The sequence below is a fragment of the Ranitomeya variabilis genome, chromosome 6, assembly GCF_051348905.1.
Source record: "Ranitomeya variabilis isolate aRanVar5 chromosome 6, aRanVar5.hap1, whole genome shotgun sequence".
NCBI classification, from domain to species: domain Eukaryota; kingdom Metazoa; phylum Chordata; class Amphibia; order Anura; family Dendrobatidae; genus Ranitomeya; species Ranitomeya variabilis.
This window is the reverse complement of record NC_135237.1, coordinates 274114202-274130085: the sequence shown is the minus strand read 5'-3', so window position 1 is coordinate 274130085 and position 15884 is coordinate 274114202. Positions and strand designations below refer to the sequence as shown.

At 44.1% G+C, this 15884-nt stretch overlaps 1 protein-coding gene and 1 long non-coding RNA gene across 2 annotated transcripts in view; both read right to left on the bottom strand.

Moving 5' to 3' along the window:
- LOC143782323 (uncharacterized) overlaps nucleotides 1-15884 on the bottom strand; it is a 62034-nt gene that overhangs the window by 29411 nt on the left and 16739 nt on the right. The window contains exon 6 of the mRNA XM_077269678.1: nucleotides 12664-12800. Coding sequence (XP_077125793.1) covers nucleotides 12664-12800 — 137 coding nt within the window. The remainder of the gene's footprint in view (nucleotides 1-12663; nucleotides 12801-15884) is intronic.
- Nucleotides 7638-7961, bottom strand: LOC143781099 (uncharacterized). The gene is made up of 3 exons (XR_013216553.1): nucleotides 7909-7961; nucleotides 7749-7818; nucleotides 7638-7666 (listed from the first exon to the last, which is right to left on the bottom strand). It is a non-coding gene; the product is annotated as an uncharacterized LOC143781099 (long non-coding RNA).

The window sequence follows — 15884 nt, the reverse complement described above, 5'->3', positions numbered from 1 at the left end:
AAAGTGTGGGTCAATTATTATTCAACCCCTAGGTTTAATATTTTGTGGAATAACCTTTGTTTGCAATTACAGCTAATAATCGTCTTTTCTAAGACCTGATCAGGCCGGCACAGGTCTCTGGAGTTATCTTGGCCCACTCCTCCATGCAGATCTTCTCCAAGTTATCTAGGTTCTTTGGGTGTCTCATGTGGACTTTAATCTTGAGCTCCTTCCACAAGTTTTCAATTGGGTTAAGGTCAGGAGACTGACTAGGCCACTGCAACACCTTGATTTTTTGCCTCTTTAACCAGGCCTTGGTTTTCTTGGCTGTGTGCTTTGGGTCGTTGTCTTGTTGGAAGATGAAATGACAACCCATCTTAAGATCCTTGATGGAGGAGCGGAGGTTCTTGGCCAAAATCTCCAGGTAGGCCATGCTATCCATCTTCCCATGGATGCGGACCAGATGGCCAGGCTCCTTGGCTGAGAAACAGCCCCACAGCATGGTGCTGCCACCACCATGCTTGACTGTAGGGATGGTATTCTTGGGGTCGTATGCAGTGCCATCCAGTCTCCAAACGTCACGTGTGTGGTTGGCACCAAAGATCTCGATCTTGGTCTCATCAGACCAGAGAACCTTGAACCAATCAGTCTCAGAGTCCTCCAAGTGATCATGAGCAAACTGTAGACGAGCCTTGACATGACGCTTTGAAAGTAAAGGTACCTTACGGGCTCGTCTGGAACGGAGACCATTGCGGTGGAGTACGTTACTTATGGTATTGACTGAAACCAATGTCCCCACTGCCATGAGATCTTCCCGGAGCTCCTTCCTTGTTGTCCTTGGGTTAGCCTTGACTCTTCGGACAAGCCTGGCCTCGGCACGGGAGGAAACTTTCAAAGGCTGTCCAGGCCGTGGAAGGCTAACAGTAGTTCCATAAGCCTTCCACTTCCGGATGATGCTCCCAACAGTGGAGACAGGTAGGCCCAACTCCTTGGAAAGGGTTTTGTACCCCTTGCCAGCCTTGTGACCCTCCACGATCTTGTCTCTGATGGCCTTGGAATGCTCCTTTGTCTTTCCCATGTTGACCATGTATGAGTGCTGTTCACAAGTTTGGGGAGGGTCTTAAATAGTCAGAAAAGGCTGGAAAAAGAGATAATTAATCCAAACATGTGAAGCTCATTGTTCTTTGTGCCTGAACTACTTCTTAATACTTTAGGGGAACCAAACAGAATTCTGGTGGGTTGAGGGGTTGAATACTAAATGACCCTCTGAAAAGACTTTTCCTAATTTAAAAAAAAAATAAACAAAGAAATAACATTCTTTTTTGCTGCAGTGCATTTAACACTTCCAGGCTGATCTACAGTCCAAATGTCACAATGCCAAGTTAATTCCAAATGTGTAAACCTGCTAAATCTGCAGGGGGTTGAATACTACTTGTAGGCACTGTAACTTGGCCTGTTGGGATGTTTTGGAGTTAAATAGCTTTTTTGTTCAGTGAATGTGACCTCCTAATGCTGCAAATTCCACAAATGAGCATTTTCAGTTCTTTAAAACATATCAAATGTTTAGAAATTCTACTGTGCCTAATAATTTGGAACAGTGCATTTTGAGTTTTTATTCATTTTGGAGATTATACTGTTATCATTGGGAGGTTTCTTAAAAAAAAATCTATGTATACTCTAATGGGTGATGACTTTTATTAGACTAACTGTCATTTTCACTGACCATTTAGGAAAATCCGAGAAAAATATCATTTGCATAATAATTTGGAACATGGTGTAGCATTCAAGATGCATTCACACTGTACGATTATCAGAACAACTGTTCTTAGGAACCCTCATTTTCCAACAAAAAGGTAGAGTAAACAGGCTGCCAGTCATGCAATGCTTGTTCGTCAGGTGAAATGATCTTTTAGCTAGAATAAAAATCATCATTCTCCTTATCATGTGAGATCTATTAACGATTGTTCTGTGCACATTGGAATCGCAGTAGGCTTGACTAAATGGGCTTTTAAATGACCACCGATCAGCAAAAATGTAGCAGCCATTTTTGGCAGTAGGTTGCGCAATGCAAACAAGCTTTTAATGACCAAGCTCATTGTGTGTTTTCTCTTTTTAAAAGCCATTTATTATACAATGAGTATGCATATATATCTGTACATGGTACTGTGCAAAGTATCAGTCAGAGGTGGAAAAATAGTGCAAAGTAAGAATGCGTTAAATAAAGAGCAGCGTTAAAGGGGTTGTCCGGTATAAAATGAAAGCACTGTGCGCTGCAAGGATCTAGTCTCAGTCTCAGTCACACAGAGTGACTGCAGACTTTTCATTTTAGACCGGAGTACCCCTTTAATTACTCCGGTGAAGAGTCAGGTGCGTACATAGTTACGCCCCTCCAGGCTCTCCCCGGACTGTGGCGCAGTGGTTCCACAACCACGTGCACAGCAAACCTCCACCATGTTTCACTATTACCTGCTGGCACTAATTATTGTACCGCTCTCTAGCTCTTCGGCAAACAAATTGCCTTCTAAGCGCTGCGGAATATGTTGGCGCTATATAAATAAAATTATCATTATTATTATTCTGTTACAGCTAATGATGGGTGAACCCCTGGATGTTCGGGTCTGGCGGGTTAAAAAAAGGTTGGTTTGAGTACCAGTACCCTAACCCAGACCTGATTCACTTGAATGGGGGGCCCATATATTCAGTGTTTGCCACGCTGTCATGTGTGCATAACAGCGTAGCAAACACTGCTTCTGATCATAAAAATAAAATCGTAAAATGATTACTGCTGGTCAGAGAGCTGTGGCTCCCACGCTGTCATATGACTGCGTGAGCCCACAGTTGTTACTGGAGGTAAAACGTTTACCTATGGTCACTGGCGTCAGCTGATGGGACAACTACTCCTGTCAGACTACGCCTGCTGCACTAATAACAGCGAATGAGAGCAGGCAGCGGTTGATGGGAGTATTTATCAGCCGGCACCTGCACTCTAAATAGAAAAAAACAAAACAGCATATGTTCCTTTGTATTTTTAATAACCAGCCAGGCAAAACTGATAGCTGTGGGCTGCAACCCTCAGCTGTCAGCTTTAGCAAGGTTGGTTATCAAGAAATTTCTTCTCACAGTGAACTCAGCACTGCATCGTGAAGCTTTTTCTCACTGTGCTAGCAGTGATCTCACCAAGGTCACTGCAGTTTAGGGGCCCGGCTAGGAATGCAGCCTCAGTGACCTGCGGTAACCTCAATGACGTCAGCACGAGTCACTGAGGCTCCGCTCACAGCAGCTCTTTCCCCAGTGGTTCTCAGCCTCAACAGTCGCATCTTGGCACCATCCAGGTTGAAAACTGTTTATCCACAGACATGGAATACGGCATGGGACAGAACAACGGACAGGTGAGGGATATGGAACCTGTGGTGTTTCCTGATGAAGGAGTCTTGAACTCTGAAACGCGTAGAATAAGACTAGTTTCACATTTGTGTTTAAATCCGCAGCATTTAAAACGCATCCGCAAGTGGTGGAAAAAACACATATAAACGCATACAAACGCGGCATTTTTTAGACGCATGCGGTATCGCATGCGGTTAAAAAAAACGCCGCGTTTGTACGCGTTTATATGCGTTTTTTCCTGCGTCTGTGTTTTTGGTGCGCATGATGTGAAATTTCACAAGAGAAAAATCTAGACAACCAGACACCGCCAATGGGACTACAGAGGGCGTGTATTATGGAATCTCTATATATAGACCCTTGAACAGCTGAAATGTTCAGATTTTGCTCCTGTATGCTGTGTCATAATGGATCTTCGCATGGAGAGCTTTTATTTCAACCTGGATTTAAGCATCAAGCTGTTTCTTGCCTGGGTGTTTGCTTGGGAGCAAGGCAGAAATTGCGAAAGATGGAGAAGGAGACAACGTAGGCGTTTTTTGGAGACACCCCATTATCGAACTAGGTGAGAGCCGTGGAGCCTATCACACGCTGTATGCCGAGCTTAATGCCAACCCGGAGAAATTCCATGAATATACAAGGATGTCGCAAGACTTGTTCCGGGATTTGCTTGCTCGTGTCCAAGGAGCCATACGGAGACAGGACACCCAGCTCCGTAGAGCGATTCCACCAGAGGAACGTCTGCTGGTTACATTAATGTACGTTCCAAATCTAAAACAATGACAGTCCAAATTTTGTGTTTTCTGACATGTATGTTTTGGGTATTTTCCTTTCTTTCTTTAGCGTAACCACACCATAAATAGAATAGTTTGTAATTTATGGGGGGTTTCTTTTTCTTACAGATTTCTGGCAACCGGAGAGAGTTTATCATCCCTCCACTTCCAATACCGGCTTGGAATATCCACCCTGTCCGGAATAGTTGCGGACACCTGCCGGGCTTTGTCGAATGTACTCCGGGATGAGTTTATACCCCTACCCACCTTGGACACGTGGCTTGAAATTGCGGAAAAATTCTGGAGTGTGTGTGATTTCTCCAACTGTTTAGGAGCGGTGGATGGAAAGCACATCCGCATTATCAAACCTGCCAGAACAGGATCGGAGTATTTCAACTACAAAAAATATTTTTCTGTTGTGCTAATGGCAATAGCCGATGCAAACTGTCGCTTCATCGCCGTGGACATTGGAGCTTTTAGCAAAAATTTCAATTTTCCACCACCAAAACCTCTCCCCAACACTCAAGGTCCACCGATGCCATTTGTTATGGTTGGGGATGAGGCCTTTCAGATGTGTGAAAACCTACTGAAGCCCTATTCCAGTCGGGACTTAAACCACACTAGAAGGATCTTTAACTACAGACTGACCAGGGCCCGAAGAACTGTAGAGTGTACCTTTGGCATTCTGGTCTCTAAATGGCGCATTCTTGCATCAGCCATAAATCTAAAAGTGGAAACAGTCGACGAGGTGGTCAAAGCCTGTGTGGTTCTACACAATTATATAATGGCTAAGGAGCAACCCAACATTGAACTGGATGAACCAGATGCACACCCACTGCCCGATTTCCAGCATCACCCGCTGCGGTCAACTGCAGCAGTTGGTCACATGCGGGACCAATTTGCTGCCTTTTTTGATTCAGATATTGGACGTATGTCATGGCAGGACAATGTTGTGTAAATGTCCTGTTGTAATTCGATCTGTACCAGTAATTTTCTGCAATGATAATAATATTTCTCATTAATAAACTTTATTTTTGGTTGTGTTGACTGTGTCTCCTATGTATTTCCTCTACAACCCAAGGCTGTCCTAAAACTAGCAGTATTTGGTCTGTATTTAATATCAGTATTTGTAATCCAAAACCAGGAGTGGGTGATAGAGGCAGAGGTGATAGTTATTATATTAATATCAGAATTTACTTCTAATTGTTCCACTCCTTGTTTTGGCTTACAAATACTGATATAAAACACTGGCCACATACTGCTAGTGTTATGGCAGCCATGTTGCTTTATTGGTAAGCTTGTTGACGTCATTGCGTCCTGATTCTGTTCTGCTTTATCCATTGGACACAGACTGAAGAGACAATGACTGTCACACTAAAGAGATCTATACTCATCAAGTCAGGTGTCAGAAATAATGAATTCATGATGCACATATAACAGCTTCATGAATTCACTACTTCTGACACCTGTGCAGGTGAGCATAGATATGCCGTGTGTGACCACCATCGTCCCTTCAATTTGTGTGTAATAGATTATGTACACAGAAGAGAAAATGGAGGTTATACAAGGCAGTTCTATACTCACCAGGTCAGGTGTCCCAACTAATGAGTTTTTGGACACCTGACCTGTTAAGTATAGTTCTGCATTGTATTTCCACCATTTTCTCTTCAGACTGCCACACTAGTCACAGACTAAGCAGAAAGAAGAGATTATGGAGATAATACATCTAATATTTTTTGGCCCACCTCATATCTGTATACTAAAGACACACAAAACTGCAGTCTTTTTTTTTTATAACTACTGGAGATATGATGTGGCCCAAAAAGTAAGTGTGTGGCGAAGTTTCTTAGTTGGCGCACGGTGTGTGTTGCCGGCGGCGATAGATACAATAAACCAAACCTAATTAGGGCAAATCAAATTGTATTTATTTTTTTACAACCAAAAAACTTTATTTAACTGCGCTGGCTTGGGGTAGAGTGATGTAAACGTGGAGTGTGAAGCACTGAGGCCTGGCTAACCGTGGACGACGCACAGGTGGCAGGAGAAGGGGCAATGAAACTGCTGGGGTCTGGTAGTTTGGGGATGGGGCTTGACACATGAGAGGCTTGAGACGCACTGAAAGGGTGAGACAAACCTAACATTACAGACACATTGGGAGATGAAGGGGGAGGAATGCTAAGAGTCCTCTGTTTTTTTTTGTGTGTTTTTTTTTGTTTGCCTGGTTGTGGGAGGTCTTGGTGGGCTCATATGGCATGGCGTGGTGGTGGGTGACCTTTCAGGGTCCGGCTGCACTGTGTCAGAGTCCATTGTGCTCGTAGATCGTGCAGCCATGCCAGAGTCCATAGTGTTCGTAGAGCATGCAGCCATGCCAGAGTCCATAGTGCTCGTAGAGCGTGCAGCCATGCCAGAGTCCATAGTGCTCGTAGAGCGTGCAGCCATGCCAGAGTCCATAGCGCTCATAGAGCGGGCAGCCATGCCAGAGTCCATAGTGCTCATAGAGTGTGCAGCCATGCCAGAGTCCATAGCGCTCGTAGAGCGGAAGGCCATGCCAGAGTCCATAGCGCTTGTAGAGCGGAAGGCCATGCCAGGGTCCTGCTGCATCGTGGAGGTGGCGGTACGGAAGGCCATGCCAGGGTCCTGCTGCATCGTGGTTGTGGCGTCAAGGAAGGCCATGCCAGGGTCCTGCTGCATCGTGGTGGTGGCAGTACGGAAGGCCATGCCAGGGTCCTGCTGCATCGTGGTGGTGGCGGTACGGAAGGCCATGCCAGGGTCCTGCTGCATCGTGGTGGTGGCGGTACGGAAGGCCATGCCAGGGTCCTGCTGCCTCATGGTGTCAGTGGAGGAGGTCCAAGCAGGAGCAGCGGTTGTCATGGTGGTGGCGGTGGGATGCCCAACTGCACTCGGCATGGTGGTGGTGCTGTAGTGGTGACGCCGTGTTTTGACTTTGGCCACTGTTAAAAAAAAAATTGTGGTCAGAAAAAGGACTTTTGGCCGTGCTCACACATCTCCTGAGAGTTTCTTTCATCGCACACAGTCGAGTGAGCACGGCCAAGGTCTCTGCTGCTTCACACTGCAGTGCAATACTTACCAAATGCATTTTGGACCCGTGTCGGGGCGTTGTCCCAGCCATCCCACATCTCTTTGGCCACCTCATTCCATAAGCGCCGGATCGTGACGTTGTTTGAGTGCAGTGGATCCCGGGTGTCCCACAACGGGACTCGCTCCTGGACCAGCGAGATGAGGAGGTCATTCTCAATAAGATCATCCTCCCATTGTGAAACCTAAAAACTAAATAAAGTCATTAAAGTTTGCTCAATTAACATAAGAAAAAGAAAGAAAAAAGATGCTGAGAAATGGCATGAATAGGAAAGTCAACATACAAAAGGATTCCAGAAGAAAAAAGTTAAGAAATACGAATGGAAAGAAAGGAAGATTCAAGATAACAGTCAGCCTTGTATACGTACCCGCTGCTGTCTTTCCACCGGAACTTGACTCCGCTGCTCCCGCCCTGTCTCTGCCGCAGTAGAAGAAGAGCTCTAAAAAAAAAGAAAAATTCAAATTGTCACATGTGTAGATGTGACAGTGAATACTTACCAATCTGACGAGGCAAGTACTCACCTCACTGACATGCTCGACTTCAGACGGCCCAGGAAGAAACTCCTCATGGGAAGAATCCGAAGAAGACATTCTGATGCATGTAGAAAGAAAGAAATGGCAGAAATTAGGACATGTAGAGAAAGAAAATAGAAAATAAAGGCATTGGCTAGGATATACTCACATTGTTCAGAGGCTTGTTTTCTCCAAGGTGCTGTGGTCTGTCTGCTCTGCTTGGCTGTCTGCTGAGAAGTGACCTGCAACTGTCCACACCCTCCCGTTATCACCTTGTATGTGGTGGGTGGCTTATCAGTGTCTAGACATGTTTTTCTCTTGTGGAACGCATGCGTTCATGAACGCAACCAAACGCATGTGCTTGTAAACGCATGTGTTCATATAGACAGCAATGCATTTTTTTGTCGCAATCCTTGCGCAATCGACCGCATGTGTTTCCAGGCGGCAAATTGATGCCTCTAAAAATTACTACATGTTGCATTTCCACGCCAAGCCGCAAACGACGCATGCGTCGCCAAACGCGGCAAAATGCGAAAAAGCAAAAACGCATGCGTCCCTAATGTTAAATATAGGAATACAAAACGCATGCGGATATATGCGGTACAAACGCTGCGGACACAGCCGCAAATGTGAAACCAGCCTAATAAAGCCACATATACTAATAATTCTGGAATTCTAGTGATTCAGCAGCGCAGAAATTTACCACAATTTTCCCAATATGTATCTTAATCTCTGTCACCTCTCTGCTGTCCAGAATCCCGAAGTGTCTGTCAGCCATATCATCCTTCTTCACCTCTCGCTTCCTAAAACTCAAAACCGAACTCATCATCTTTCCTCCATCTCACGTATCCCCCCCTACCTGATCTATCTATTATGGTAAACGGCATCACGCTCTCTCCCGCACCTGAAATCCGCTGCCTCGGGGTAACTCTCAACTCTGCCCTGTCCTTCAAACTGCACCGCCAAACTCTTGCCACCTCCTGTCGCCTCCAACTCAAAAATATTGCCAGAATCCGTTCCTTCCTCAGCCCCCAATCTACCAAAACTCTTGTGCATGCCCTCATCATCTCCCATCTCGACTACTGCAACACCCTCCTCTGTGGCCTCCCCGCTAACTCTCTTGCACCACTCCAGTCTGTCCTCAACTCTGCTGCCCGGCAAATCCACCTCTCTCCTCGCTACTCCCCTGCTTCTCCCCTCTGCAAATCCCTCCACTGGCTCCCAATTCCCCAACGAATCCAGTTCAAACTACTAACACTGATCTACAAAGCCATCCACAACCTGTCCCCTCCCTATATCTCTGAACTAATCTCCAGATATCTTCCCTCACGTAATCTCCGATCCTCCCAAGACCTCCTACTCTCCTCCACACTTATTCGTTCCTCACACAACTGCCTCCAAGCTTCATCCCCAATATCTCCCATCCTCTGGAATTCCATGCCTCAACACGTCCGGTTATCCACCACCCTCGGATCCTTCAGATGGAACCTGAAAACCCATCTCTTCAAGAAAGTCTACAGCCTGCAATAACCATTCTGCCGCCTCGCCATCGCCAGAACCACCGCCTCGCCATCGCCAGAGCCGCCGCCTCGCCAGAGCCGCTGCCTCGCCATCGCCAGAGCCGCCGCCTCGCCCCCTACCTTCTGCCTCTTCCCCTCTATCCCATAGAATGTAAGTCCGCAAGGACAGGGTCCTATCCCCTCTGTACCAGTCTGTCACTGTAAACTTGTTTACTGTAACGATATCTATAACTCTGTATGTAACCCCTTTCTGATGTACAGCACCATGGAATTAATGGTGCTATATAAATGAATAAGAATAATAATTAATAATAATAATAATAATAATAATAATCTACTCTGCTATACCATGCCCGATGAACAGACCTAACTAAGTATGTAAACATGCTTTGGAACATAATTTAATTTATTTTTGTTAGGCATTTAACAGCATCATATCAACAAAATTATTATCTTGTTTATCTTACTGAAAACAATAAAACTTCAACTGGCTATCTTAGCACCAAAACTTTTTTTTTCCTTTTCATGAATTTGTGAAAATATATTTAATCCACAGCATGCTCATTATTGCACTGAATGCCACATAGAATACCTGGCACTGCCTTCGGCGGTTTGGACCGGAGCGTTAAGCTGCATAGAAATACATGCAGCCGCACACTCCGATGCCAAGTGGCGGTGGCAGTGTCAGGTATTGAGGCAAGAGACTTGTGCAAGTTTCTCACATTGCAGTTGCAAGCGTGACACTGGCCTTAAGGTACCTTCACACTAAGCGACTTTGCAGCGAGAACGACAACGATCCGTGACGTTGCAGCGTCCTGTATAGCGATCTCGTTGTGTTTGACACCCAGCAGCGATCTGGATCCCGCTGTGATATGGCTGGTCGGAGCTGGAAGTCCAGAACTTTATTTCGTCGCTGATCACCCGCTGTCATCGCTGGATCGGTGTGTGTGACACCGATCCAGCGATGTGTTCACTTGTAACCAGGGTAAATATCGGGTTACTAAGCGCAGGGCCGCGCTTAGTAACCCGATATTTACCCTGGTTACCATTGTAAAAGTAAAAAAAAAACACTACATACTCAGCTTCTGATGTCTGTCACGCCCCCCGCCGGCTGCTTCCCTGCACTGACTGTGTCAGCGCCGGCCGGCCGTAAAGCAGAGCACAGCGGTGACGTCACCGCTGCTGCCGGCGCTGACACATTCAGTCAGTGCAGGAAGCTCTCGGCAGCAGCGCGTAACCCTGTGGACGCCGGCGGGGGACGTGACAGACATCAGAATGTGAGTATGTAGTGTTTTTTTTTTTTTACTTTTACAATGGTAACCAGGGTAAATATCGGGTTACTATGCGCGGCCCTGCACTTAGTAACCCGATGTTTACCCTGGTTACCCGGGTGCTGCAGGGGGACTTCGGCATCGTTGAAGACCGTTTCAACGATGCCGAAGTCGTTCCCCTGATCGTTGGTCGCTGGAGAGAGCTGTCTGTGTGACAGCTCCCCAGCGACCACACAACGACTTACCAACGATCGCATCGCTGGTCGTGATCGTTGGTAAGTCGTTTAGTGTAACGGTACCTTTAGTCAGAGATAGGCTGCTAGAGGTTGTTCTGATAAGCACAAAACTCAGAAGAGGAGACTGGTGTTGACCCTTTCACTGCTATCATCTGCACACCATATGATTAGCCTTTGCAAGCAGCGTGGGGAAAAGCAGGAGTTTGGAAGCTACTGGCATGCTATTTTTTTACAGGAGTGAAAACAAGTCTAATAAAGTGATTCCCAAGGTTTTAAAACTTTCCATGCTGGACTAAAGAAAATTAGAATTTAGAAAATTAAATTAAAGTTTAATTACTCTTTATAAAAAAAATTAAACATTATCCAATATATTTAACAAACACAAAATAACATATCTTTAGAAATGTAATGTAAGGTGAGTGACATTACTGAAACTTCCAAAAAAGACGTCACACAGAGCTAATACATTCTGGCCAATGTTCTTTGGACCTGGGCTACATGGTGTCATTTTGTCACACTACCAATTGATTTTAACAAGTGACAATTGCAGTTTACAAGACTGCCTACATAACCGAATGTATTTCTCTGAACTACAGGTTTAGCTCAATAGTTACAATTTGCAGCATTACAAAAAGTCTCTGTGTAGATCTAGGATTGAGAAAACTGTTTTAAAGAAGCATTCCCTTAAAAGTTTTTATCCTCTTAATTCATATTATATAGCACTGTGTACTTACAATTGCTAATTTTGCATTTCTGCCCAGCTAATTCTTCTCTTTTTTTTCTCTGCTCTATGTAGAAGCAGGAAGTCTCTTGTCCCTGCATTTATCATTCCCATCTTGAACTCCTGACCCAGCTGCTCTGCTCCCCCTACCAGGGACTTTTGCTGTGACATATGACTCATGCAGGGAAAATTGACCTCCTGTTTCTATACAGAGTTTAGAAGGATTGAGCTAGTCCGTTTATAATCACGTTATGTCATAGACTGAATGAAAGGAAGAAGAATTAGCTGGTTAGAAGGGCAAAATGAGCAATTTTAAGTACACAGTGCTATATAATATGATGACTGCAATATATTAAGAGAATACAAACTTTGATCGGAGTGCTTCTTTTAGCTGCTATAAATGAAAAAAAAAACACTTTTTAAAATATTTTCTTTATTTCTCTAAATGTATTGCTCCTCATACTGCAATAATACAGCTGCCCAAATATATATATATATATATATATATATATATATATATATAAACAAAATATTATGCTTGTTCACAGTAAAGAGCTATTTACAAGTGGGCAAGTGTATTTATTGGAAGTACTCCTGTAACATCAAACCAGATTCCCAGGTAATATAGAGCAGGCATTAAGCTATAGCAATTAAAGAACAATGCAGACAATTCATCAAAGTGTTTCCACCAGTTTTCTAGGGTAACACTTTGAAAAGTTGTAAAATATTTGCACAACACAGAGTTACTCAAAATTGTTATTACTTTTGCCATTTTCACGCCAGATGTGGTCGGCGCCCTCATAATGGGCAGAGCTTAGGAGGAGACAGGGCAGGACAAGGTGTGGCTATGCCCACCCATCAAATTAATCTAAACTTACAGCGTTTCTTACGCCAGAAATGTTACGTTAGTTCCCGACGAGTAGAATTCCTGGAGGGGGACATGGAGGCGCACACCACAGCGAGGATGTGCCATATTCATTAAATGGTGTACACCTCTTAATGAATTTGGCGCCTTGCACTCAATTGAGCCCTTCAGTAAGTCTTGTTCAATGCCATTCTAAATGAATTGGCCTCAATGTCCCTTTAAGGAAAGATTAGAAAAATCCTCCTCCAAGTTTTAATAAATGCAATATACGATCAGTACAACTATGAAGTATTATAATATTTCTACTTTACCTTGGCAAATAACACCTGCTCTTTCCTGTGTGTCACACAAGCCTGTAGTTTTCAAACTGCAGTTCTCCAAGGCAGACTCGCTTCCATTGCAGCTGACATAGGATATGGCCCATTGGACACTCTCATCCTTTCTAAATCTAAAAAGGTAAAAAAAAATCAAATGCTAATTGACTAAGAACTGGATGGTATAAGAGTTGGCCACAGCTCAATAAATTTCTTGCACAGGAAATACTCTCCACTTTATGAGCAGCTGGATATATGGTTTAAAATATTTCAGCATCTTCAGAAATGGTGGTCTTTTATCACTAGCATCAGTCACCAAACAATTCCAAAATAGATGATCAATCAATTTATACTTTGTAAATTATAGTGAACATGGGGATGTAATATGCTATGGTAATATACAGTATATTTGGTGGCTAATATATCTATAGTATATGTGGTATCCCAGTATCCGGTCTTCTGCGGCTGAGTGAAGTAATTGCTGTGTGGCAATGGATTTGTTCCAGTACTACTTTGGGCACTGAGAGTTAGGAAATATAATACCTTATACATGTGCGCATACTGAGGAGTTGTAAATGTACATTGCTGTTGGAGCGCCCGCCAGGGCCTAGGGGTACTCGGTACCCAGTCTGGTGGTCAATAAATCACGGTGGCAGCAACCCGGTCCATAGCCCTGAAAGTCCAAATTAAAGGGAATGTCTTTATAGGGGTTTTTAGAATGAGAAATGTTTGTGACGCCACCTGTGGTATTTGGTCAGGGTTGACCGACGCTGCTTAAAGGGGTCCTCTGGGGAGTGATGGCGCTGCAGCAAGGATGGTATGGCTTCCCACAGGTGAAGCTGGGCCCCTAGGGCTCCCAGTGTATTTGGCAAAGATGGTTTGGTGCCAGAAGAAATCAGAGGACACAAAGTTGCAGTCTCTTTACCTGGTTTACTGATGGTAGACAGCCACAGTCCAGAGTACCAGCAACAGGTGACTATGGAGTCCAGGCAGCCTGAGGACGAGTAGAATTCCCTTTGCCAGGTCAGATTAGGAGCCTTCCACTATGCGCTGAATAATAGTCCCTTGCTGCCTATGGCTTTCTTCAAGGTCCTCTCTCACTCTCTGTCCTGGAACAGTACCTGCATGGTAGGCAACGTAAGCCATTTTATAGGGGTCTCTATCCACGGTGACTCCGGGCTCTGGATGTTGCTTTACCTCAGGGTGGATATGTGGGCAAGTCACTTTCAATTTCCTTCCCTCTGGTTCTGCTGTTCGGACATGCAGTTCCACACAGTCTCGGGCTCTCGATGCCTGGTTTCTGTGCTTCAGCTTGGAGGGAGCCCAATCGCAGCTCCCCTCCAGCGCCTCACCTCTCCCGTGCTCCTTCCTCTCTCACTGTCTCTACAGACTCCCTAACTCCTCCTCCAAGCCAGAATATATATATATATATATATATATATATATATATATATATATATATATATAGGGAAGCTCCCCTGAAACCAGGTTCAGAGCTCCCCCTTCTGGCCTGGAGTCAGAACATGCTGCATGTACAGGTTACCTGTCAAAGGGATCCTCCTCGTCTCCAGGCATGGCATCACCCTCCCCGAGATGAAGGCAATACCACTGTGGTACCTGAACTCCTGGGGTGCCACATTGTCATCTATTGGTCAATGAAAAACACAACTCCAGAGATATTACTGTAGGTCTCTGTGCATAAAGGCACACAAAGTCAAAAGTATTTTATCAAATAGTAAAAAATTTATTTATAATAGCAATATCAAAAATATTTTCAAAAAATAAGCATGACATGTATCATTATAAGCAGCCTGGGAGAGACAATGAGTAATACCAAGGTATAATATTAATAGTTCAACGGTTATATACAGTGGGAAAATAAGTATTTAGTCAGCCACCAATTGTGCAAGTTCTCCCACTAAAAAAAAATGAGAGAGGCCTGTAATTGACATCATAGGTAGACCACAACTATGAGAGTCAAAAAGAGGAAACAAATCCAGAAAATCACCTTGTCTGATTTGGCAAGATTTATTTTGAAAATTATGGTGGAAAATAAGTATTTGGTCACCTAAAAACATGCAAGATTTCTGGCTCACAGACCTTTAACTTCTTCTTTAAGAGGCTCCTCTGTCCTCCATTCATTACCTGTAGTAATGGTACCTGTTTGAACTTGTTATCAGTATAAAAGACACCTGTCCATAACCTCAAACAGTCGCACTCCAAACTCCACTATGGTGAAGACTAAATAGTTGTCAAAGGACAACAGAAACAAAATTGTAGTCCTGCACCAGGCTGGGAAGACTGAATCTGCAATAGACAAGCAGCTTGGTGTGAAGAAATCAACTGTGGGAGCAATAATAAGAAAATGGAAGACATACAAGATCACTGATAATCTCCCTCAATCTGGTTGCTCCACACAAGATCTCACCCCGTGGAGTCAAAATGATCACAAGAACGTTGAGCAAAAATTCCAGAACCACAAGGGGGGACCTAGTGAATGACCTGCATAGATCTGGGACAACCGTAACAAAGGCTACCATCAGTAGCACACTACGCCGCCAGGGACTCAGATCCTGCAGTGCCAGACGTGTCCTCCTGATTAAGACAGTACATGTCCAGGCCCATATGAAGTTTGCTAGAGAGCATTTGGACTATCCAGAAGAGTATTGGGAGAATGTCATATGGTCTGATGAAACCAAAGTAGCACTGTTTGGTAGAAACAAAACTCGTCGTGTTTGGAGGAGACAAAGAACACCATACCTACTGTGAATCATGGGGGTGGCAACATCATGCTTTGGGGATGTTTCTCTGCAAAGGGACCAGTGCTGGAAGAAGTTTGTTTTTGCTTTTTATTTCTTTTATATTGCTATGATAAATAAATTTTATACTATTTGATAAAGTACTTGATAAAATACTTTCGACTTTGTGTGCCTTCATGTAGAGATCTAATATCTCTGGAGGTGTATTTTTCATGTTATTTTGAAGGTGTTGTTCACCTATATATGATTATATATGAATCAGCCATCATGTGACTCTAATAGTTGAGAGTGAAATGAAGCTTTTACAAATTCAACACACTTGGAATTTTTTTACATTTTCCAGTACACTATGTGGTGGAATAAATTGTGTAATGTAAAAGTTCAACTCACCCTGTATAGAACAAGTGCTCAAACGGCTATATTAAAGGAAAAATAAAAAGGTATGGCTCTTGGAAGAAG